The sequence below is a fragment of the Astatotilapia calliptera genome, chromosome 2, assembly GCF_964374335.1.
Source record: "Astatotilapia calliptera chromosome 2, fAstCal68.1, whole genome shotgun sequence".
Taxonomy (NCBI): domain Eukaryota; kingdom Metazoa; phylum Chordata; class Actinopteri; order Cichliformes; family Cichlidae; genus Astatotilapia; species Astatotilapia calliptera.
In genome coordinates this window covers 28,130,022-28,153,834 of record NC_137423.1, presented here as the reverse complement: position 1 = coordinate 28,153,834, position 23,813 = coordinate 28,130,022, and the positions used below count along the sequence as shown (strand labels likewise).

Here is a 23,813-nt window from a genome sequence, read left to right as displayed (position 1 = left end):
TGCTGTGTAAAGTTTTACAGTTCAGTTACACTCATTCATCGCCAAGGACAATTTGAAACGCTTACCTTGTATTATTTGCTCCTGAATGGAATGATTGGTAAAAGTACTAAGTTGAAAAAAGATCTTACTGTTTTGTTTGGGTGATTAAAGCAAATGTTCTCAAAATATATCACAATGATCATATGTTCTGCAACAATGATTAAGTGGAATGAAAATATGTGCAAATACAATGAAATCATGACATCAGATTTTAAAGAATGACTAGTGGTGTTACAAATGTGATCAAATGTGAGTTTTGTACTGAGAGATTTCAAAATGCACACTTTAGTTATGAAAATAGTACCAAACCAATAAAAAAAAACTGTAATGGATTGTTAACATGTCCAGACCCTACACCCCTACACAGTTTGATCAGAATTCACTCAAAACTGTTCAAGCTACTGTGTTCATAGTCAAAATGACAAACATGCAAATGCTACTGAAAATATAACCTCCTTGTCTGGAGGTGGTCTGGACTGAAATATTTTAGCCATTAAATGAATTTGAATGTGTTAAAACTTTTGTTCCCATCATGTCACTCCATCATGTAAGATTATAGACAGGTGGAGCACTGACCCACAGAACTGCCCTGTTTTTCCTATTTTTACAACAAAGGACAACAAATTTCTGCATATTCTACCTGTTTCCTTTATTAGAGTTCAAAAAAACACTGGGATGCCATTGAGTGTGTCAGACAAGTCTGACAATGTGCACTGTTTCCTCATCTGTATGTGGCACAGTGTTTATCCTACACCTGTAGTTAGCCCAGAGTGGTACATTTAATCTGTACCGATTTCAATTGTATTCAGACGTGGGAGTGGGAGCACAGGGTTGCCTCGCTGTATCTGTGTCTTTCACAAAGCACAGCGGCATGTTACTGTAAAATTATCAGATTTATGGCAAAGGAGGACAAGAGAGAGGATTTGCAGCTCAGAGCAGGTTGGCAGTGTGTCAGATGGTTCGTACAGAAAAGTACTTTATTACTGCAAAGAAGATAGATAGATAGATAGATAGATAGATAGATAGATAGATAGATAGATAGATAGATAGATAGATAGATAGATAGATAGATAGATAGATAGATAGATAGATAGATAGATAGATAGATAGATAGATAGATAGATAGATAGATAGATAGATAGATAGATAGATAGATAGATAGATAGATAGATAGATAGATAGATAGAAACACAGACAGACAGTCTGTAGTGATAGAAAAGCATTATATCCGGCCTTGATTTCATTGTGAAAGATATAATAATATAATAATATAATAATAATCAGACTGCTTACGGTTAAGTGCTGATATAGTTGTAATAGTCTGCTTTTAGGGCTGAGATCTCGATCACTGCTATTATGCGAGTCCTTGAACTTCTTCCTTGCTAAGCAAAACCTCGAAGAAACATCAGCACCCAAAGCAGTGGAAACACGGCTGACACGACAAAAAAAAAGCGACTGCAAACTTAGTACGCTTCAGCCCACAAAGACAAGGAATGAAACCCATAAAAAGGGGACTTTACGTGGCCTTTGAAGAGACACAACGAGACTTTTGCTACCAAGGATCACAAAGCTCTACTGACCTCAAAACATTTATAAGTAGGAGTGGAGGATGTAAACAGACCATGAAAGTCTCCTTTTAAAAACCACAGAGATGACACTTTATGAGAATAAACAGATTAATTGAATTCTAAAGGGGAAGAATTTCTTTTGATCCGTGCAAATTGATTTTTAACAAAGTAGTAAGTAGTCATTTTGGAAAATGCAGCTGTCTGTTGCATCAAAGCTGTTAAGATTTTGTTCTGAAGGTGTTGCGGTTTGACAGGACGTTAGCTATGCTGTTACAACACCTTGGAAGGCATCATCTCCCTCTCTCATCCTCTCTCTCTGTCACACACACACACACACACACACACATGCACGCACTCTGACACACACATAACATGAATTCTCTCATATGGCTGCCTGTCTTGCAGCAATTACATGATGTGCGGTAATTGCCAGTCTCTGAAGCGGGCTCTTCAGACACACTTCAAAGGGAGCGGAGCGCGTCCACGGACGCAATTAACAAGATCAACGGAGCCCAGATGAGCTGGCAGGCCCCGCGCTCCTCTCCCCATTGTTCTCATTTTCACTCTCATTAGCGAGTACGCGGTGGTTGGGGTGTGGGGGGACGGGTTGGACACCTGCGGAAAGGCAGGGTGCGCGGTGTGCAGCGTGGGGAGAAAGAGTGACACGGCGGAGCTCACACTAGAAGCGCAGGGACACCGGTGTTAATGATGGTTGTCTAAGCTACTGGAGGGAAGGGCACAAACAGCCAGCTGTGGGTGTTGAGGCATGTGAGCAAGTGGAGCCAAGAAAAAGAGGTGTGCGTCCCTTTGTGTTTGTGTTTGTGCATGCGTGTGTGTGTATGTGTGCTCTCGCACGTTTGTGTGTGGATGTGACTGATGCACCTGGGAGAGGATATCACCACGGCAACTGGATTGAGGCTGTCAGTGCACCGGAGAGGCTGCTTCTTCTTCTTTCCTTTTTTTTTTCTTTTCCATGCACGCACAGGCGCACATTTGGACACACACTCTTAACACACACTTTATAAGTCATCCTTGTCTGGTCTGGGCCCCTGAACATCTCTAGTGACACCTAGAGGACACTGGGCAAAAAGAGACAGACAGGCATGCACACAGACAGATGGAGAGACACCTCTGGATACTGCAGATTTACTCTCCAACACTAATGCCATTTCTGAACCAAAACCAGTGAGGAATTTCATCGTATCCCCACATTTCCCTGGTGAAATTTGCCATTGCTTTTGTTTCGGGTAACTGGAGTTGATGCTGAGTGCTGGAGACAGGTACTGCATGTGATGATACATCACTGTTCATCAAAAGCCCCACAAACACTGCGTCCTCTGCTCATTTGTCTTTATGGTCAGCCAGCAACTCTCCTTCAGTCCCCATAAGATCTGAATATTGCATCTCTGTGGCACCAATTCAATTTCTTCAAGCAATAAGCCAAATGAGTATATATATGGTACACTGCAATGCATTTGCCACCACCAAAGGGAAAGCATTTAACTTTAGTTGTATTCTTTCAAAGCTGGATTTCCTGCTGTCTAGACCACTTTAGTCTTTGTTTTTATTCGAATGCAGCCTGGTAGGCTTGTAAAAGCCTATTGGTTAAAGCTTTTAAGAGTTCTTTTCATTTGTTTCTCCTGAATGTTTAATGCTACAAGGCACAGTGGTGCATGAGGCTCAGAAATGTGGGGGGATGAATACTCAAGCCTGACACATGCAGCAGCAGGTCAACTTTTTTTTTTTTCATGTGGAGGTGCATTAAAATACATTATTGCAATTCTGCACCGGAGTACCTCTGAGATAAATGGACTATAGAGCAATGTGGAGAAAGTAATCACACTAACCTGACACTTTTCTGCTCTCTCCATCCTCGTTCTCTCTCTTTCTCAGTTGTTCAGCGTGAGAGAATCTCAAAGGAAAGGCAAGTGTGACAAATAATAGACTTTTTTTTCAAAGAGCTGTAAACTGGACTAAGGCTCATATTCTAACAGTGCAGATAAATGACTATAAAACATGTAACCCTGACCATGTTATCCAGTCTTACCCCGCCCAGAGTGCACACTTTCCGTGCCAAACCACAAGAGGACGGAGAAGGTGGGGAGAACGGGATCACTGGCCGTCTGCAACACCAGTTTCAAGAAGACTTTACACAACACAGGCTGGTTTTCTTATACATGCTACTGTTATTGTCATTTGGCTTTTATAAGCTGGAGTGAAAAACTGCTTTTGTGAAAACAAGGTATTAAAACTGTTGGATGTGTTTCTTGTTGGCAGTTGGCCTGCTGACAGTAATAGACTGAGCTAGCTATAGTTGGCTGCCTGTTTGTGCTTTGTACAGCAAGGCAAGTGCTTTGGAACAAATTGTACCATGCGACAGAGTATAGAATTTTGCAGCGTTATTCTGGCTGCTTAAATCAGTGTAAGAAAGAAAATCTTGGCTGATCTGCGTACACGTTTCTCCCCGTGTGCACTTAGGCGCTTTCACACACACAAACACACACACGCAGGTGCACATTCGCACATACACACCATTAAACCACTTTTGGCTGGTACAGATACGCGACATACAGCACAGTTTGGTAAATGTCTGTCTCTGCAGCTTAGCAAGAAAGAGAACACTGTGTGAATGTGTGTTTACATCTCAACTCCAATGCTGTGAACTTCATTTCACAGCGGCCAGATGGAGATTTAGCATGTGAACATGCACAGAGATGAAAATACACATAGTGAAAAGGAACTAAAAACAGTCTCGCCACTCCAATCGGGACTCAGCGCAGCTTTTGCAGTGCGGCGAAAATGTTGTTCAATGGCAAGGTTTTGGAAAATCAACATTCAGTGAGCTTCACATAGTTTTGCCAACCAATGTTTTAAAAGCAAAATCAATAAGCTAACTTTCTGTAATCAATCCGCGATGTAGAAATTAGACGAAACAAATAAAAGCACACGCACAGAAAAGGGGGGGGAAAACAAAACCAGAAAAATTTTGCTTGTTTAAATATTCCAATTATGTAATATACTGCCAACATTGTTTTAAAAGTCCAGACAGATGTAGAAAAACAAAACTTTTGGCCCACATCCCATCTGAAAGTGTTTCTGCATTTGTGTGAGTGTGTGTTTGTGCATAGATGGGAGTGGCTATGGCTGGTTACGGGATCAGGAGGCAGACAGACAGAGAGTGCGCCCCAGCTTTAACAGGGCCTGTGTAATTATGGTCAACCGCACTCCCCACTGCCACCTTTATTTATAGGGTTACAAACACACTGAGGCTTCAGAGTGCTTTTCCTTGTGCATTCCAGCACATTGGGACTTTCTGGAGGGGATGTAAACAAATGATATTTTAAGTTAAGTGAAAAAGGGCTGGAATTGCCTCCATGATTCTATCTCTGTAGCCTTGGAATTTAAAGTCCGATCAAATATGTGCAATAGGAATTTCATTGGGATTCCTAAGATTTCATAATATGGCAACAAAAGAATCTGGATGTTACCAGAGGTTAACACCAAGAGTGCCTCTCCTTGTACCCAGCTTTGGAGGTAACTTTGATCACGGTGGAGGGTAACTCATGCTAACTAATTCAGACAGAGCTCATCAAAGAAACATGCCGTTGAGACATAGGCAGAATCAATGGGGACAGATGGCCTCTGGTCACAAACCTCTAAGGACAGCAGGCCCATTCGCCCTGTTGCCTTTAGGCATGAGCCATGGTAGCAGAAGCCAGCCGTCACCTTGGGGATGCAGCGGAGTGGAAGTGAACAGACGTGGGTTAACATGAAGAGAAAAGAAGAAACACATGAATGTGAACTGGTAGCTGGCCGTGCTCTTATTGGCCAACCGACAGCGGCGCGAGCCCTGCCTCTCTTTCTCTTTCGCTTTGTGCCAGTCGAGCACATCTGCAGCACAACTGAAGGAAACGTAAAGTGTTCAGGATATCCTGTTGCAATGAAACTCCAGGTTGAATGAAAGAGAACAGTGTGGGGCTGTGGGAGGGGAGCTCATGTGAAATGCTTGTCAGTGGACACAAGACACAGAGTGATGGCGAGGCTGTGGGCCACTTAAGAGCACACGAGCAGATCCTGCATGTGTGGTGTGCAATATGGTGGGGAGTTCGGGGGATTCATATTGAGTGCAGGTGTGCTGTGAGAAACTGAAGCGGGGGGCAGGTTTATAAGATGTGAATTGTGAAAATTAGGGGCTTTGATGAAAACCAAAAACGTCTGTGATTAAGGTGTAAGGCATGCATGAACACACACCTTAATCACAGATGCTTTTTACACCTGGAGTTGCTGCTGGTAGCCAAGCATAGATCTATCTATCTATCTATCTATCTATCTATCTATCTATCTATCTATCTATCTATCTATCTATCTATCTATCTATCTATCTATCTATCTATCTATCTATCTATCTATAGGAATATCAGTGTAAAGATTTAAAACAGTAAGGGTCCCCTTTTCTATAAAACATAGCACTGTGTTTTTGTACTTCAGGTTCAGTCTCCTTAATAAATAGTAATCAGCCAACAAAGATGAAAAGCACAAGTATTTCCAACTATTTGCTTTCTGAAAGTTTATAAAGAGTGGAAGAACTGCACTTACTCCTTTCAGGCTCTTGAATCCTACTGTTCGGATGTCTGCTGTGGCAACAATTGTCATCCAGTCCCACAGGTGGAAGAAGGTAGGGCTGTTTTAGTGACTAGTTTCCTAACTGATTATTCAGCTATTTAATTTAGACTAATCAGCTACTCTAAAACACGCAGTGTGTTTTCTCAAGACACATATTAGAAGTGATTGCACCGTAGCATGTTGCTAGCATCCCTCATCCACACTCATTTGTACTGAGTAGTTATGCACTGCACCGTGCTATTCTAACACACCTTACATACTACTGTGCATTTTTTAGATCAAATGTAACTCATTGCTGGACTATGCTCATCTTAAACATTCCATTTCTCATTTTCAACATTGATTAGCATTAGCATTTACAGGCACATTTTACTTGGTGAAGTGTTTGGGATCTATGAATCCACTTATCTAGGTATCATATGACCAACTAGTCTCAGATATATTATAATCAGGCAAGTCAGAAATTCTTCATCACAGAGAGGTAGCTCATATTCAGAGGGGAGTGAAGGAGTTGGTGATAGGGTTTCATGAATAAATCACTTGTGTCAGTTTGCTTGAGGCCTACACAGTGCAGCTGAAACCTTGATGCTCAAGCTGGTGGCATCTCACCTCAGCCGGTGACCTGGATAATTGATGGAACTTACATTTTATGTAATATCTAACTCCCACGCTCACACGTGTAGTCTTCCCTTCACAACCTTCAGAGGAACGTTATAATTTTCTCTGTAATTCACTGACGGAGCAGCTGACCCAGCTGCGACAAAACCTTCCCTGAATGTAGACCTCGTTCATCCAGCGACGTAACGCCTGCCGCTGCTGCTCACTTGGCATTGTGTGCGGCGTAAAAAAAAGCATGCATGCAGTCTCTATAGAACCCAGATGGCTGACAAATAGGGAATCATACGAGCCGCAGATAAACAAAAGAGAAAACAGACAGAGAGGGAGGCTTCTCACAGTAACAAGCGGTGTGACGTGAGCCTTTTCTCAGTGGTTGTGCTTACCCTCGCTCGGTCCTCCAGGGGTAATTTGGGGAAAGGAAGAGAGACAGAAAGTTAGTCGGAGCACAGAGAGACCAAAACTAGCAAATAACTGTCAGGAGGCAGCCTGTCTCCTTCAATGTTAGGTGTTTGTGATGACAGACACACAAAGGCAAGTACAGAGCGGCACACTGATACATCAGAGCATGCACATGCAATGCTTTTCTACTTTCTCTCTGGTTCTTTCCAGACACGCAAACTCTCAGAAGCGAAGCTGGGTTTTAATACGGTACACAGGCATGAGGGTTTGTTGTAGCTGTTTGGCAAAGAGCGGTTAACGATGCACCTTCAAACTTAAGCATCAGTGACAATATCTCGCTCCCATACATCACTCAGTGCTGTCTCGCAGACCCGGGAAGAGATTCACACCCTCCCTTAGGCTGTTCTTAACCAGCAGGAGGATGAGAAAATACCCAGACAAGGGTCAGCAGCTGTGTCAAGCCTCTGCCGGCAACTTGGTCCTATCTGTGTGTGAGCAAGTCAAGGTGACATGGAGGGGTGGGGAGCGTGCACAGAGAGACACTGAGCCCAGGGTCAATATTGACTGTCAACCATCCGTGAGCTTGGCTGGACACCGCTTGACTTTTTCAGACTTCAGTTTATTCTAGTTTATCACGGGGAGAGAAAGTCAGGGGGTTGGGTACAGTGTGGAATAAGACCAGGCTCCCACACACACACACACACTCATACTCTCTCCCTACCTGCCATCTGGAGAAGACAGGCAGGTATGAAGAGGATTTATGGTGAACTGAGTAGGAGTTGCAGCAGTTCGGGCCGAATCACAGAAAAGGTGACAGAGAGAAGGAGAGAAAGTGAGAAGGAAAAAAGAAAGAGTGTTATGGAGGGCTGGAACAAGGGGATGCAGTGAAATGTAAAATGGGATTAATAATGGCACCACTGGGGCCTCTCATATTTGTTTTAACTGGACACCATTGCACCATCTCAGCAGCCCATTTGTCTTTTGAAGTGCCATTCAAGCCTGACCTGGCAAAACCCTCATCCACCTTTCCTACACACTAACGCGCACAGACACAGACAAAGTGTTGAGATCCAAATCCGCCCTGAGCTGAATATTCACACTACATTGTTGACACTTTTGAGATATGGCCCCATACTGCTGTAGTCTCACTGACACAAAGACAGAAGACGCAGCTCTGAGCCAACAACAGTACTGCATGAAAACCCTTCAGACAACGCCACAAACCATGGTCACTCGAGGGGAACTATGCTATGGCTATACTAGTATATAACCGTCCAGATTAAGGCATTACATTAAATGAAAACATTGTATGAACAAACCCGGTGATTCAAAATAAAAAGGGACACGCTCGCTGGACGTCCACCACTCAGATCTGTAGGTTTTTCACAAACGCGTTCAAGTTTCGGCCAGCCAGGGCCGCTCAGACTAAACAAGTGGTCTGCTCGCAGCCTCACGGGAAGCTGCACAGATGAAGCGCATAAAGATGAATCAGATGCTCCACATTTTGCCACTCAAGGGGATTTTGGAGATGCCACAAGGCCCAGAAATATCCAGTGTCAAGCACTCTCTTATGATGCGATAAACTTCTGCGGATGCTCTCAGGTTTTGTTTGTCTTCACAGCATTTATAAAAGTTGTGAGGGAAGGAAACACAGAAAATATAGAAAGTATAGAAAGATGAGAACAAGCAGAGAAGAAGTGGAGGATAGAGAAAGAGGAGTTGTGATCGTCTTGGAGAGACTGCTCCTTTGTTCTGTCGCATTAATCTGCTTTTTTCCCGTTCCCCTGCTTGTTCTTTTGATCCACTGTTGGATCATCCCCTTGATGATTCACTAACAGAAAAAGAAATTAAATACATCGGATTGACGACCCGCTCCCCGCCATCCCCTCCTCTTCCCGTTTCTCCCCTCTCTTTACCACCACTGCCTCCCTCCCCATCTCCTCCCTCCCCTCTTCTCCCCGAGGCCTCCATTTCTTCAATAGATAAGCAGCGGATTCGTTTTTTTATCGCTTCACCCTCCATCTCCATCCTTCTCCTTCTCTCCCTTCTTCCTTCTTTTCTGTTTTCTTTTTTCTCCTCTTCTGCACTGTGCTTAATCCCAGCCTCGCGGTGGATGCATGTCAGAGATGTAATTCTATTGTTTAACATGCTCCTCTGAGCCCCCACCCCACCCCAAACTCAGTCACTCCCGGGGCCACATGCATATTCATCAGCTATCAAAAACAAAAGGCAGATCACTCTGTTCATGTACCGCAACTAGTGCTATTCACATCTCTCCCTTCTTTGCCGCTTCGAGCGGATTAGTGCATGTTAAACATATCTCAGACACAGAAATCCTGAGTACTAATATATAGCCATTCAATCAGAGCAAAATAGTCTGCAGTTTTCTGCTTCTTGTGTTACTTTCAAAGATACTGGGAAGTCTGGGGAGAGTGTGGAGCAGGTCGATGGTTGCAGGCAATAAACAACAAAAAGCAGAAGATGATATAGGTGCAAAGCAGGAAAAGGGGTCAGTTATGCAAAGAGACATGGGTGGCTCTTTGAGACTGTGGGCCATTCATCGGGCGGTGGTGCACCGTCTCAACCTGACTGAGACTCAGTCCTCAGGTCCTGCTAAAGTCTTCTGGGTGATGTCCAGGATGCACCGGCGCACAGCTCCAGGTTCCAGTCTCCAGGCTCCAGGGCCAGACAGATGTAAACACAGCCTGACCGCACACAGAGGCACTGTGCCAGGCTGTCCTCACCTCGCACATAAACAGCCAAGGAGGCCAAACTGTGGGCCAGGGGACAGACAGCACCGATCTTGGCTGGAGGCAAAGAGGGGAAGGGAAGGGGGGCAATGGGGGGGGAGCAGGGGAGCATGAGGAAATGATTTTATGCTTGTTAGAGCAGTACACATTCATGAAAAAAAAAATGCTGGCATCAAGACTTACGCGCCTTAACATTGTATATATACATTCTATTGTTCTCATTATTTGCAGTTCCGAATTGTGGTTCATGCCACCGGTGGTATGTGCATTCGGGTGGATCAGCTTAGATATTTTCTCCAACGCCCTGTCGTGACAGATGCGCCGGGCTCCTCAGCGCCTGTTTGATTTATGCGTCAGGACAAATATGGGTCAAAATGAAACATCCAACACGGTGGCTTCTTCTTGCTTGTTCTTCTTTCTTCTTTTTCATTCCCTTTGCACTTTCTTCTTTTCAAAGCTCGGCTCAGCGGGGCTGCGCGTCTCCGCTGCACCACAGCCAGGTTGTGTGTGCCTGCATATGTGTGCGTGTGCGTACGTTTGTGCGATGAGACGTGACAAGCGCCTTCATCCTCCCCTCAGACACCGCATTCCACAACGCTCCGCCACTCGCTCCGTGTGGCGCGCTTTTCATCTTTCCTCCACCCGTTCGTTCCTTCTTCTTCTCCTTCTTCTTCCTCTTCTTCTCCTCTTCCTCCCTCTCCTTGCTCTTCGTCTGCTCGCTCTCACAGGTTGGAAGAAAGGCAAACGGAGGAATGAAAGGGACAAGATTCTAATTGGAGGAGGAGGCTGAGACAAAAGTAGGGGGATAACGAAGGGAAGCAACGATAACACATGTAAAACACAAAGCCTTAATCTTAGAGAGCATTTGGAGGGATCTCTCATTTCTTTCCCTCCACATTGAAGCGAGGCGGGGGGTTGTGTGTATGGGAACACGAGGGGATAGGATGTGATTATGAGCACAGAGCTGACAGACAGATAGATTGGTGTGTGTATATGTCTGGGGATATGTGTGTGTATCCCCACAGGGCCTTCAGATCCCTCTGTTCGTAGGGACCAACTTAAGAAAACCGTGTACTTTTACAGTTGTTTACTTATTTGGAGACAAGTGCAACAAAGTACTAATTTATTTAAGTACCTACATCTGTACTGAACACCTGTGAATATGTTTTGCGCACAACTTGCTCTCTTTTTAGTTGGACTGTCAAAGAAGAAGCAAAGACAAAAGCATTTAAAAGATCAAGTCCAATAATCCTGAATATATGTGTTATTGCTGTTTCTATCTGCTCGGCCAAATGGCTGGCTGCCTCTCAAACTCTCTCCATCCCTCCCTGTAGTGCTTCTCCTTTGCATGTGGATTCTGCCTATTTACTTATTTGTGTCGCCTATGAGCTTCTCTGACATGCTGCTGAGCCTCCGGGGTCCTCGGGTGATATGATAGAGCTCGGGGACTTTGGTTTCCTTGTGACTGCTGTGAAACTCCATTCAGATGATGAAACTGCGGTGCAGCTGTGTCTGCAGCTCACGGTGGGATGCTGGTGTCTTTGTGGCTCTCTGCAAGGCTGAGGCAAATTCTCACTGATGAAAGAGTCTGCAAATGTGCGTCTTTTGCCCGGGCCCATATCTTCTCACAGGAAAGCCATTCCGACTGTCTGGCTATCTGCTTGCATGTATGTTTGTGTGGATTTAGCGTCCGAGGCCAATAAATCCACACCATTTTCTTATGATCCCCTTTAACAGCCCCGCATGCCCACTAATGTCAGAAAGTGTTGTTTTTATAGACGTACTTTGTTAATTAGCGTGTGTAGGCACTGGAGTGAAGAAAAACCTAATTATGGCATGAAGCACAAATGACATGTGTCAAATTTTTTTTCCCCACGAATCACGCCACGGAGTTTGGATCTTGTGAATCACAGAGAGGCTGAAAATAACAGTAAAAGATAACCTGGCAAAGCACATTTCCACAGTCTTCCCTGAGGTGATGCAAGACTTTAGACAAATGTCTTGTTTGTTCACCACTGAATGGCCATCTTTCAAGGGGTGGCATGCCAGCACAAGCACGCACAAACACTCCTTCCCACACACACACACACACACACACACAAACATATGCACATAGGAGCAGATCATTTTTCTCCCTCGTGAAGTAGGTAGCGAGAATATTATAAACCAAAATCATAACGCATTGCCTTCGGCCAGAGGTTGGACGAGGAGAGGAGAGGCAACTGCGTAATTGAATTACTGTCTGACAGACAAGGAGATAGATAGATAGACAGATAGATAGATAGACAGATAGAGAGAGAGAGAGAGAGAGAGAGAGAGAGAGAGAGAGAGGCATAAATTTGTGTGTGCCTGTGTGTGCATGTAAGTGAGAGAGTGACAGCAAAGAGCCTTATCCAACATTAATAACAGCCACTAATCCCCTGATGTGATTACCTCTCCCTCCCTCCTCCTCTACTTTACCACCTCTCCTTCCATCCTTCCACACTCTTTCTCCCATTCAACAGCGCCAGCCACTTGTCTTCCATTGCAGAGCTCAGCTGGTCCAATCCCCTGAACAGATCCAAGACTTCCACTGTGTTCAGCTGCCAGGACGATGGAGGTCTTCCAATTTGACGCCTCTCTTTACTAGAACTCGCCTCTGGGCAGGTGTATGAAAAAGCAAAAGTCAGTGGTGTTAGCGTGGAGATGGAAGCAAATTTAAACAGATTAAGAGCCATGCCTCTGTTCAAAGCTCTGACACTTAATGCTGTCTGAATGAGAGGTGACGTGTGATATGAATCGTGCAGGCTATGGTTTTGGATGTTCAAACGTTTATGGAAATATCTGCAAGCATTAAGGATTATGGGTGTGCAAAGGGAAGCAACAAGCATGTCAGTATAGCTATTTCTGTCCTCAATGACTGGCTGCCAAATGCAATTTTTTTTCTCCAGCATTTTATAAACTCGCTACATCAATATAAAGTCTAGTGTGTTTCTATGGAAACTTAGACCTCCGAGAAGGTTGAAATTCACCACTTACTCAAGATCTGCTCAGTAATAGCATGCTATAATGAATATTTACAGTGTGCTTAGTTTACATACATGTATCACAGAGTTCAGGGATTTTACAAAGTTGCATTGTGCACATTTTTGAAGTTTGAATAGTCTGAGTGTGAATCAACGCTAATCAAATCTTTAACAGATGAATATTGTAACGCTGTACACACACTGAGAGCCTCGCAAGGAAAAGTACGCAGAAACCAACACACACAAACCCAGATGAACTGATGGGTCCTTCCTGGAAATGACTGTGGAGTACAACATTGCACATGGTTTACTTTGTGATATCTCCATGGCAACTACTATGTCTGACCTTCAAACATGTGCGCTGACTTCTGTGTGGTTAAGGTCGGCTAATCAGATCACATCATCTTGAACACAAATGTGCCCTCAGATCGCTCTTGCTTCATAAATGAGGTGATTTCTTTTGTTTTTTTACACCCTAACAACCAACACAAGTTTGCCATCAGTCCAGTTCACGCAGAACTTTTGGTTCTGATTTTAGCATCGCTGCGTTGGACTGTTTTCATTTCCACAATGACAGCCATGCTGCAGCTCTAAGAAGATGAAAAGTTCCCTGTGCTGTAGTTTGCAGGGGGTTTGAATAAAGACTTGAATCAATTAGTGCTTCTTTCATCAGCAAATAGGCCATACCCCTGCATGCTTTCACAGGCTGCCTCTGTGACTTGCCTTCTCTTTTTTGTTCCAACTTAACTCTCTGGCCCTTTCATTTGTGCTCTGTTCAATACTCTCATCTGCTCTGTTATTCTCAAGTTCATAAGCCTCTCCATAAGGGCCAACATCTGGCAGCTCCTTGGCCCCAGGGCCGTGCATCCGTTCCGGGGCAACGGGGCCTGGAGATCAGCCCCTCCTGTGGAGCTGAGCCTTTGGTGTATGTGGTACCGTTCAGCGTCCCCACTTCCTGAATGTTGAGGCCTTGATGTGGCCAGAACCATAGTGCATGATTTATTACAGTGCTAACTCTGTCCCCACTGCTAGTGCCATTATTATAACCATACATCCTCAGTCTTCAAGCTCCCACCTGCAAATTTTACAGTGAAGCCTTTAGCAGGCACAGCTGACACAGCTCTGCACGGCATTCATAAGGAGTTTTCTGGTGTTACCTTAATGCATGTTTGATCCCAGATGTTTAAAGAGGACCAGAAGTAAAAACTGTTGGGACGATGACGCATATACTGTACACTAAATTGATCATCGAGATCAGCTGTCCCTTTGGTGTCTCAACCCCTCGTTCTTTGTATATTGACTACTGCTTTCTCGCTTTGTGTGGGTTTCCGGCGGCAGGCATGGTCCAGCAAGAACCAATGAAGCTGTGGGTGGAGGTGGCTGGGAGGTAAATTGGTTTTTGGCTGTGTGGCCAATCAAAGGGACCTCATCAAAGTCATCGAACCAGCGTTTCCTACAACCTTCCTTGCCTGTTTTCGTCTGTTTGTGTAAGTGCCACACAGTTTAATCAGAGGGACTTGAGAACAGAGAGTAAGATGGATGAAAGAAGAAAAGGATGCGGAAGTTTGGAGGAAAGCACCGGGAGAGGAACGGGCGCCGATATTTGTGTAAGCGAAGCCAGATTGAAGAGGCAGAGGAAAGTGGAAAAACGGCAGCAGAAGTGAGGGGTCCCGAGACGAGAGGAAGTCCAGAAAGGAGGGATGTGGTGGAGCTTTGTTTACAGGCCAGGGTCACAAAGTATACTGTGACTTTGTGCGTCAGCAGCTCTGAGTTTGTGATGGGTTACCACAGAAAAGCAATAATCAAGCAATATTTACACCACTGTAGAGAATTAGTCCATTTCTCAGGAAGTCAGTTTGTGAAGTTAAAAACAACAATTCTTCCATCTGTGTTTTAGTCGTAGGACATTTTAAAGAGATATAAACAAGCAGAAACAGGAAGTGGAAGTCGTTTAAAAAAATTAAAAAAAAAAAACATCCAATGCGTGCACACACAAACATTGATCACTACTGTGCCATGTGGTCCCCGCTGAGACACATGGCTTAGGTATCCCCCCTTGTGATCCCCCATTAGTCTGAGACTCCCTCTCAGGCAGCTGCCTCAAAGCTCCACGGAGGTATCAGATCTCCTCCTCTTCCTCTTCTCCTTAATTAGGACTATTAAGAGATTTACAGGACAGATGGGTGGAAATCCAGCTGGCTGCAGCGCCAGCCGCTGAGGACGGCTCTGCTGATGGCGACGTGAGAGCTCAGTGAGAGCGGTACATCAGCTTACCAGTGAAACTCTGGTGCCCTCTGGTGGTTGGAGATGGTTGTTGAGTTTTGAATGATTTCAATAAAGAAGCAGCTCTAACATTTCATTTATAATTATATAAAGTGGTAAAATGTAACTTTTAATTAATTTGTGGGGAGTTTTTTTTTCACTGAAGAGATTTAAGCAAAAGCAGCCATTACAATTCACTTTTAAGTCCAGCAGGTTTTTTTTTTATTTAAAAAAAAAAGTTGTGATTGCACGCATTTGTGGTTTTAACTGATGATTTATAGAGCACACTTTAAACAAATGCATTCAGCACAGCTTGTGGCTAAGTGTTAATTTATTCTGTGATTGTTAAATAAACACACTGTGGTTTACACCGTGAAATAAAATACATGCAGAAGGACAAACACTGTAAAAGTTTCACAAAAACAATAGCAGAGCTGTCGTGCGTTCCCATTACATGCAAAACTAAAACTAACAAACAAAAAAACTGATGATTCGATGATGACTGTAGAAACGCAACCACACACACAAACAGAAGCTGCTTTATAAAAACCAGAGTCCCCCTTTTTGTAAGCTTATTTAATGAGTGTTTTCTTTTGGTTAGTTGTAATCAGCCCGACATGTCGGTGACGTTTTAGCAGATTAGTCATCTTTCCTCTGTGACAGACAAAAATATACATCTTTTTTTTTTTTTTTGCAAATGTGAAATTTAAAAGTACTTTTTGTCTTGGTTAGTTCTACGATCCTTCCACAGCCCAAATTAACTCTGTGTTTTACAGCTCGTGTAGTGACTCGCAGTCTGTGTAGCGTACTTCTCCATTACCCAGCCAGCTGCAGATGAGAAAAAGTGACAGTTTTAAGCAGATCATTTCTCAAGTTGAACGTGGCGTGCGCCGCAAACACTTACATGCTCAGGGTGCCTTTTTTCTGTTTTAGTCCTGTGAAGAGAGAGCATACAGTTCAGGGGAGGAAGCTGGGTTTCTATAAGGAGCAACGCTGCTAAGCACACTTACGGCGAAGCTGCCACGTGGTTAATATGGCGCCTGTTACCACCAAGAGGCCCACCGCTACAAAGATGCCTATCAGGTGATGACTAGGACTGTTCAAAGGGCTTGCCTAGCAGAAAGGAGTACCATAAAGCTGATCTGCTCAATCAAGTGAACTATTTAGCATTATGTGTAGTTGTTTGATTTTTCTATGGTAGCATCCAAATACTTACAGTATATGGCATCATGCTGGTAATGAGTATGTCCTTCTCATGACCTACAATGCACAACCACAAAGGAAATGAGCTAGGAGGAAGTCCAGCAAATGTTATGTTCGGCAAAACAGCTTAACATGCAGAAACAACGAGTGCAACTAAACAGGCCCACTGTGAAGCAGCTTCCTGATGTTTGAGGAACTACAATAAACTGCAATAATAAAATTGTCGCTCGTTTAAATTTTGGGGCAAGATAATAGAATATGAACAAAAATCCCTTCTTCTGCCTTGACACGAGGAAACAATTTCCCGTTCATTAATGAACCACAGCATATGGGAAAAGCAGCCCTGTTCTGCCTGATGAACTGCACAAACACACAACTACAGGAGCAATAATACATTTTTTAATGAAAATAACACCTGCTTCCCCAGTGGTGATCGTGAGGACATTGCTGGCTGCACTGGTGGCCTGGCTGTTCTTGGCAAACATGCGGACGTTGTATGTCGAGGGATTCATCTCTATTATTGTGGCCTCCGTCTCATGGGCTCCAAAGTCCACAGCGTTCTTTGTGTAATCCCAGGAAGCTGAAAGGAAAATATTTAACTTAATATCACAGAGTGATATGAGGATTAACAGTGTAAATTTAGCTTTAGAGCTTGTATTAAAGTGAAGTTTTTACCATTCACTGCTTTGTACTCGAGGAAATACCCGGTGATGGGGCTGTCACCTTTGGAACTATTATTCCAAAAAAGGGAAAACGAATTGCTGTCCACCTTCTTTAACTCGATCACTGGGGGATCCGGGGGCACTAGAAGATATTTAACAAGTAAAAGAAGTTTTTATCTTTTCAAGCGTTTGATTTCTGGTTTTAGTATGAGAGTTATGTCTGGGAACCATTATTTTCAGAAACTAAATCAGGGGTGGAAACAAATGTTCCCTTTAAATGTTTTACCTCCTGAGATACTGGCAGTGCTTTGCTCCCAAACTGTGGCGGCATAAAAAGTTATTGAGATTGTTGAAGGTGATGGGGTTGCTGAAGTTGATGGGGTTGTTGAAGTTGATGGGGTTGCTGAAGTTGATGGGGTTGCTGAAGTTGTTGAGGTTGCTGAAGTTGATGGGGTTGCTGAAGTTGATGGGGTTGTTGAAGTTGTTGAGGTTGCTGAAGTCGATGGGGTTGCTGAAGTTGTTGAGGTTGCTGAGGTTGCTGAGGTTGCAGAAGTTGCGTAAACTTGAAGTAGAGTAAAAGAAGAAGCAATTCCAGTAAGTCATTTCTCAAAAAATAATTGAGGAAAAAGTTACACTTGCTCGATAACACGTACCCGAGGAAAAATGTAGCCGCATTGTGGCAGCAGTGGAAGAAGGCAAAGTAGTTACTGTTGTTGTTGTTGTTGTTGTTTTAGGAACTTTAAATAAAATGCATGAAATCAAACTGACATTAAAAAAATATGACAAAAAATAGTTTTTAGTCATATTTTGTAATTTTTAAAAACTTACTCTCATCCAGAGTTGAGCAGAGAGGTGCATTTGAAGCTGGTCCGACCCCGGCGATTGTTTTGGCCTGTATGAGCACGCCGTACATGGTAGAAGGCTTCAGGTTAACAAGAGTGACGGTCTCTTGTTCACGCGTGGCCGCCACAGTTAAATACTGCCACCGTTTAAACTGTTTGGCCACGGGGTCATACTCTCTGTAGTTAATGTTGTAACCCCGCAGAACGCCGTTTCTCAGCTCAGTCCTCGGAGGCTAGTCGAGAGAAAAGAGTTAGTCTACTATGTCCAGTCACAAGCCCGGAAACAGTGCTGAACTGTGACTTTACCTTCCAGGTTACTTTGATGCTGCTGGAACTGAGGGCCACAAGCTGCATATCCAGGGGCGGGCCCTCTGGTGCTGCAGGGAAAACAAATTTTAAAGGGAGCAACCACCAAAAATGTGAATTTGTTTTTACATTCTAGATCATTATATTTATCATAAAAATACTAACACATAAATGATGCTGAAACAAACCTGCTTCTTTTGCAGTGATAGTGAGAACGTTGCTGGTTTCACTCATCCCAACGCTGTTGATGGCGAACACGCGAAGGTTGTAGGTCTTGGATGGACTCAAATCCACCAAAGTCACGTGAGTCAGTGAAGGATCGTGCAGCTCGGTGGTTTTTTTTGTTTCCCAGGGTGCTGTGCAGCACAAATCCATAGATTCTGACTTTAAAATAACTTTTGAAATATCTCAAAATCTGTCATGGATACTGGGTCGGTTTTCTTGTGCTTACTCTGTTTGTTTTTTATATCAACCCTGTAAGCTGTAATGGGACGGCCGCCGTCGAACACAGGACTCCAGCGAATAGTGACGGTCCTTTCCTTCACCTCTCTTGCCTCGATTCTCAGTGGATTCGGTGGAACTAAAAGGTAAGGGAAAAAACTAAATATGAGCTTATACAATGCTGAAATAATGAGATGACTAATCAGTTACCAGACAAAAACTGAAACTACCCAAAAAAAAAAAGATTTTTAACTAAACATGCTGCTTATTTTATTAAATTTGTCTTTGCCTCACCTGCATTCACTTTCAGAGTCACGTGATGTTTCTGGTCATTGAACCAGCCTGGTATTTCCACACGACAGCCGTACACGCCAGAGTCCTGCTCCTCGGCGTGCCTGATGGTCAGAGACACATCACCCTGGCCAAGATTGCCCATGAGCAGGTAACGTTCTGACAACCTGCTGATCACTGACGTCCCATCTGTCTTTAGCACCTCGTTGGCACAGCCGCTGTTAGGTATGGTTCCCTTGCCCCAGCATGCAGAAAGCCTGCCGTAATACTTTGCATCATAGCTGCATTTTAAAATAGCATCTGTTCCCACCGTGACTGTTACAGTTTCTGCAGACACGAAACCTGAAAAGGCATTGAGATTTTTTTTTACATTTTTTAAATGGAAAAAATACATTAATTAGTCACTGCACAGCTAAATCAAATGCAAATCATATGCATGGCTGTCTTACCTGCAAGAAAACAAAAGAGAAGGTTGCAATACACAGCAAGGTGTTTGCTGGCCAAAATAATCATTTTACCTTCTTCTCTCTAAATCAAAGGACAGATTGGTTGACCTGCTAAACACCACTAAACGAAACCCAGGGTGGTTTCAGCTCTCAAATATTTCCAGATCACATGATGCTTCCTTGATAAGCACACACAAACAACTTCTGCTGGTAGAAGAGGAATGTAGAAAGGAGCTGTTTCCTTTTTTGTGGTTTTGGTTCCTTTTACTAGAAGGGGCAAACTGTTTCCTTTTTGATGATTAGACAGACACAGAATCAAGGTTATCAAAATGACGAATTCATTCCCAGTGTTGGTTCCCAGCTTCTGTAGCAGTGGTAGGGATAGAGCATTAACTATTCAAAATATCCTCCCTGCATCTCGGAGACTAATGCTTTAAATTGTTACTAATAATTTATTCCAGCAGGAAATATTCAAAGTAACTTCAAAACATGCTATTTACTCATCAGCACAAGGCATTTAAAGAGATACAATGCACTTTGGTCCACTGAAATCAAATATTTATTGTGTCCTCAAATTTAACGCATTAAATACATTTTTTTAATGTAAAAAGAAGGAGAGACTGGTTTAACCAAAGGCCATTGAACTGGTTTCTTTGAGTGCTGAGTAAACGTTTGGGCATGGTGGCTGTTTAGTAACCCAGCAAAGAACTTCCTCTCTGATAAGAACCCAAGACACATGCGGTTTTCTGCCATTTTTTAAAAAAGCTAGTAGATTATTTTTTTTTTATCATGCTTCTTTAGAGGATTGAAAGGCAAACTTTTTTTTGTACATGAAGTACCTTAAGTGAGTGAGCAAACGAAATTAATTAAAATAATCATTAATTATACAGTACTATACAGTAATGTGCAAACATCTTAAACATTACTGTATTAGCATATCTTATGTCTTAATAATTTATTTGGGACATTGGTAATTTGTGCATCAGTTGTTGTTTTTTTTTTTAATATAATGAAATGCAGCATATAAGGCAAAACAGTATATTTTTTTAAAAAAAACTTGAAGGTCAATATTTATTCTTCAACACAGTCAGCTTTCTGCTAATTTCTTTAAGTAGTCTTCAGGAATGCTTCTCCTGACTTTTTAAAGGACAATCAAAGCTCATCTTTGGATTTTTGCTGCCTTATTCTGTCAAAATGATCCCACGCTGCTTCAATAATGCTGATGTGCGGCCTCTGTGGAGGCCAATCCATGACTGACAGTTTCAAATGAGTGTTTTTGTCTAAGCTTTGGTATTGGCGATGTGTTTGAGATCATTTTCATGCTGAAAAATCAAACTGTTGTCAGTCAGACAATAACATGATGGTTTTGTATGGCGGATGAGGAAGACAGTCTGGCCTTTGAAACAAAATATAAAAGAATAAGGGGTGGCTCAAGACCTTTGCACAGTATTGTTTGTACCATCACATTTCGCGTTTATCTCTGCGTGAAATTTCAAACTAGAAGGATTTCTGAGAAACTATTCTTAACAAATTTTTTTCGCTTGTTTTTTTTTAAAAGATAAAATGGAAAGAGACATAAAATGGAATTCATGGAAAGAGCAGTGAAACAATGTGGTTAGCTGGAAACCAGACGCTCACTGCTACAAGGGCTTCTACCCACGTAGTACAGAACCCAGCTACTCACCTATCAGGCTGCCCTCGTACAGTTAACATTTATGAGAAACAGGGTGAAACAAAGTGTGACAGTGTAACCTTGGTGCCGCTTGTGTCGTCTTCTTGTGACCTCACTGAAAACTTTTTTTTGTTTTCCAGGGGATCGGAAACAGTTACTTTCACTCTTAATTTCTTCTATTTAGCTTATATTACCACTGGGGGGGTTTATAGAGAGAGGAACTAAAAGCAAAAGAGAAGCAACTTTCTTTTAATGAATTGACGTGAAAATCTGTGTAATGGTTTTTACAGTCAATATCTCAGAGCAAGCAAAAATGTTGCTCTGAGATATTGTTATTAAAGAGACATTTGATTACAGACTAGTATGTTGTAAAACAGTGAAGCCCTTGTGTTAAAAAAATACAGCAACAAAGTATACATTGGTAAGATTACAGTGACCTTGGTTATTTTTTGTTCATTAATATTTTGGCATTAGATCCAGTAGGTGGCATTGTGTTACTAATATAACAGCAGCCTTTTTTCGAGCCATACAAGTGCATTTTCTGCCATCAAATAACAGCAAAACAATGGATTTATCATTCATTTATGTGAACAGCATTAGTGCTCAGACACAAACAACACGTTTTCACATTTTATTTTAGTCTGAGAATGGCGGCCCCTATTCTGAACATGGTATATTTTCTTTCATACTGATTAGTGGGGGTCAAAAGGTTTCTCTTCAAATAAATAAAGTCAACAAATATCTTAGCAGCAAAAAAAAAAAAATCTGCACATCTTTGTTCTTCAAAGGAAAATGTTTGCTGAGATGAATTCTTTGAGACAAGTATTACTTCTGTTTAGAATTGAGAGATCAGGAAAAACACATTTTATATGAACTATTTCAGAATTCATTTAGAACAAACAGGTAATAAAATCCCCCAATATTAACTCTGTAACTAGGAGACAAAAAAGGATGACCCAGTCTCAGTGGCTTTAACGTTGTAACCTGTTATCAATTTAACTGTTAAACCTATATCATTTTTCTCGGTAAACCCTACAGACAGTTGTGTGGGGAAAATCCCAGCAGATCGTCACTTTCTGAATTGCTCAGACCACCAGCAACCATGCCAGGTTGAAATTCACGTATTCACCTTCCTTCCCCATTCTGATGCTCGCTCTCAGTTTCAACTTCAAAAGGTCGTCTCAACAGTGTCTTCATGCCTAAATGCACTGAGCTGCTGCCATGTGATTGATTAAACTGATATTTGTGTTACCTAATAAAGTGGTCAGCGTGTGTAAATACCACATACTATGTTTCATTCATAAATATGAAAATAATACCTAGTTCAGCCACATCTGAAAAATCTTGCTTCAACTATATTTTGAGCTGCCTTGCTCCTTTACTACAGTGAAAAACACAACCACTGTTTCTCCTGCAGGAATAGAGGGCAGGTGTTGACTTTACTGATGCCCACAAAGTGCTGGGAAAACATTTTGTCTCAGCTAGACCATCTTCCATCTAAAAAAGGCGTGTTAAATATTTATTATGCCCAAAGGTGGGTTTAATCAATATTCACATTTTGTTATTTGTGGATAATGAAAGTTGGGCAGCATCACTTGGATGTTGCATCATGGCTCTACAATCAACTGGAGTTAACTAACGAGTTTATTTTGGTACAAAAGGGAACCTTCATACCTTTCAAGTCTAAATGAAACTTGTAGAAGTACATTCGTAGTTTCCAACACATGCTTACAGTAAGCGTGTGCTGCCTAAAACAGTTGTTTTAGGCAGCACACGCTCCATCTATTAAACACTCTCATTACGTTAACTCCCCTGTTAAACAAGACAGAACTGAGCACAGTGTGATTTCAGTGTTAAAATATTTCCAAACTGCATGGTGCTGTTTTTAAGCGCCTAACAACTCATTTTTCTTCTCGCTAAAGCGGAACAGAGCTGCTTCTGTTTTTGTTGCATTGGTTCCCCATCCAAAATCCAGCATTATTTCAATGAAATGTGCAGAAATCTGAACCGAACCGATCGATCATTTCTTGTGTGGTTCAATTAACACAGGAGGTGCCACAGGTGCAGAATCCCCTTCTCATATTTTCTTTGTTTATCTGTTCATGACATGCTGATCTGGATAGGAAGACAAATCTAAACAATTTCACATTTTTTGCTCATTGGCAAAGATATACGCAAAATAAAACTTCAAAAAACACTCATAATTTTTGGTTTACCAGAAATGATGACTGATGATTTCCGAGCACTACAGAAAACAAAAACACTAGTTCACTCAAGGGCTCTGGACTCTTTGCTTATTTCTCAGACTGCTGAGCAAACATTTGGTTCTGCTGGATATTAAGTAACTCAGCACAGTACTTCCTCTTTGATCACTTCCAAAAAAAAATGTGTCATTACAACAACAAACTGTAGTAATATTGAGTGCTTTTATACAGTCAACCTTCAGTTAATGAGAAATTAGATCTGATAGGGAGTTGATTTTTCATGTGCTGCAGCCTGCAGTTGCTTCAAGCTGGTTGAACGGAGTGATAAGAAAATAATGATATCCCACAGTGTCACTTGCAACATAACCACATCGCCTTTTCCCATCTCAGCTTTGTTGTGCGTTCATGGTGCAGATGTGAGTATCTAACTAGTGCTGCAGAACAGAAGCGAGCACAAATGAAACATTTTCGAGGGGTGGCTC

The 23,813-nt window shown here is 42.5% G+C and overlaps 1 protein-coding gene across 4 annotated transcripts; it reads right to left on the bottom strand.

Annotated features, from left to right (window-relative positions):
* Positions 1 to 15,577: 15,577 nt before the first annotated feature.
* On the bottom strand, positions 15,578 to 19,651 carry LOC113029360 (uncharacterized). Of its 4 annotated transcripts, XM_026180195.2 has the most exons (14): positions 19,459 to 19,651; positions 19,013 to 19,351; positions 18,729 to 18,857; positions 18,466 to 18,633; positions 18,278 to 18,348; positions 17,958 to 18,204; positions 17,783 to 17,866; positions 17,416 to 17,691; positions 17,143 to 17,271; positions 16,883 to 17,047; positions 16,481 to 16,524; positions 16,275 to 16,377; positions 16,169 to 16,199; positions 15,578 to 16,092 (listed from the first exon to the last, which is right to left on the bottom strand). In XM_026180195.2, exons 1-14 carry the CDS (start codon positions 19,520 to 19,522, stop codon positions 16,035 to 16,037), a joined length of 1,908 nt encoding a protein of 635 aa, XP_026035980.2. In that variant the 5' UTR covers positions 19,523 to 19,651; the 3' UTR covers positions 15,578 to 16,034. The 4 variants fall into 4 exon arrangements, with proteins under 4 accessions (XP_026035980.2, XP_026035986.2, XP_026035995.2 ...); XM_026180201.2 differs by lacking the exon at positions 17,783 to 17,866; XM_026180210.2 differs by lacking the exon at positions 17,783 to 17,866 and having other exon boundaries at positions 17,416 to 17,667.
* Positions 19,652 to 23,813: the final 4,162 nt, after the last annotated feature.

Coding starts and splice junctions, on each gene's coding strand:
- LOC113029360 (XM_026180195.2), bottom strand. CDS start 19,522: ATGATTATTTTGGCCAGCAAACACCTTGCTGTGTATTGCAACCTTCTC. Junction 19,352..19,458: donor TCTCTTTTGTTTTCTTGCAG/GTAAGACAGCCA, acceptor ATGCCTTTTCAG/GTTTCGTGTCTGCAGAAACT. Junction 16,378..16,480: donor CCAGCATGATGCCATATACT/GTAAGTATTTGG, acceptor CCTTTCTGCTAG/GCAAGCCCTTTGAACAGTCC.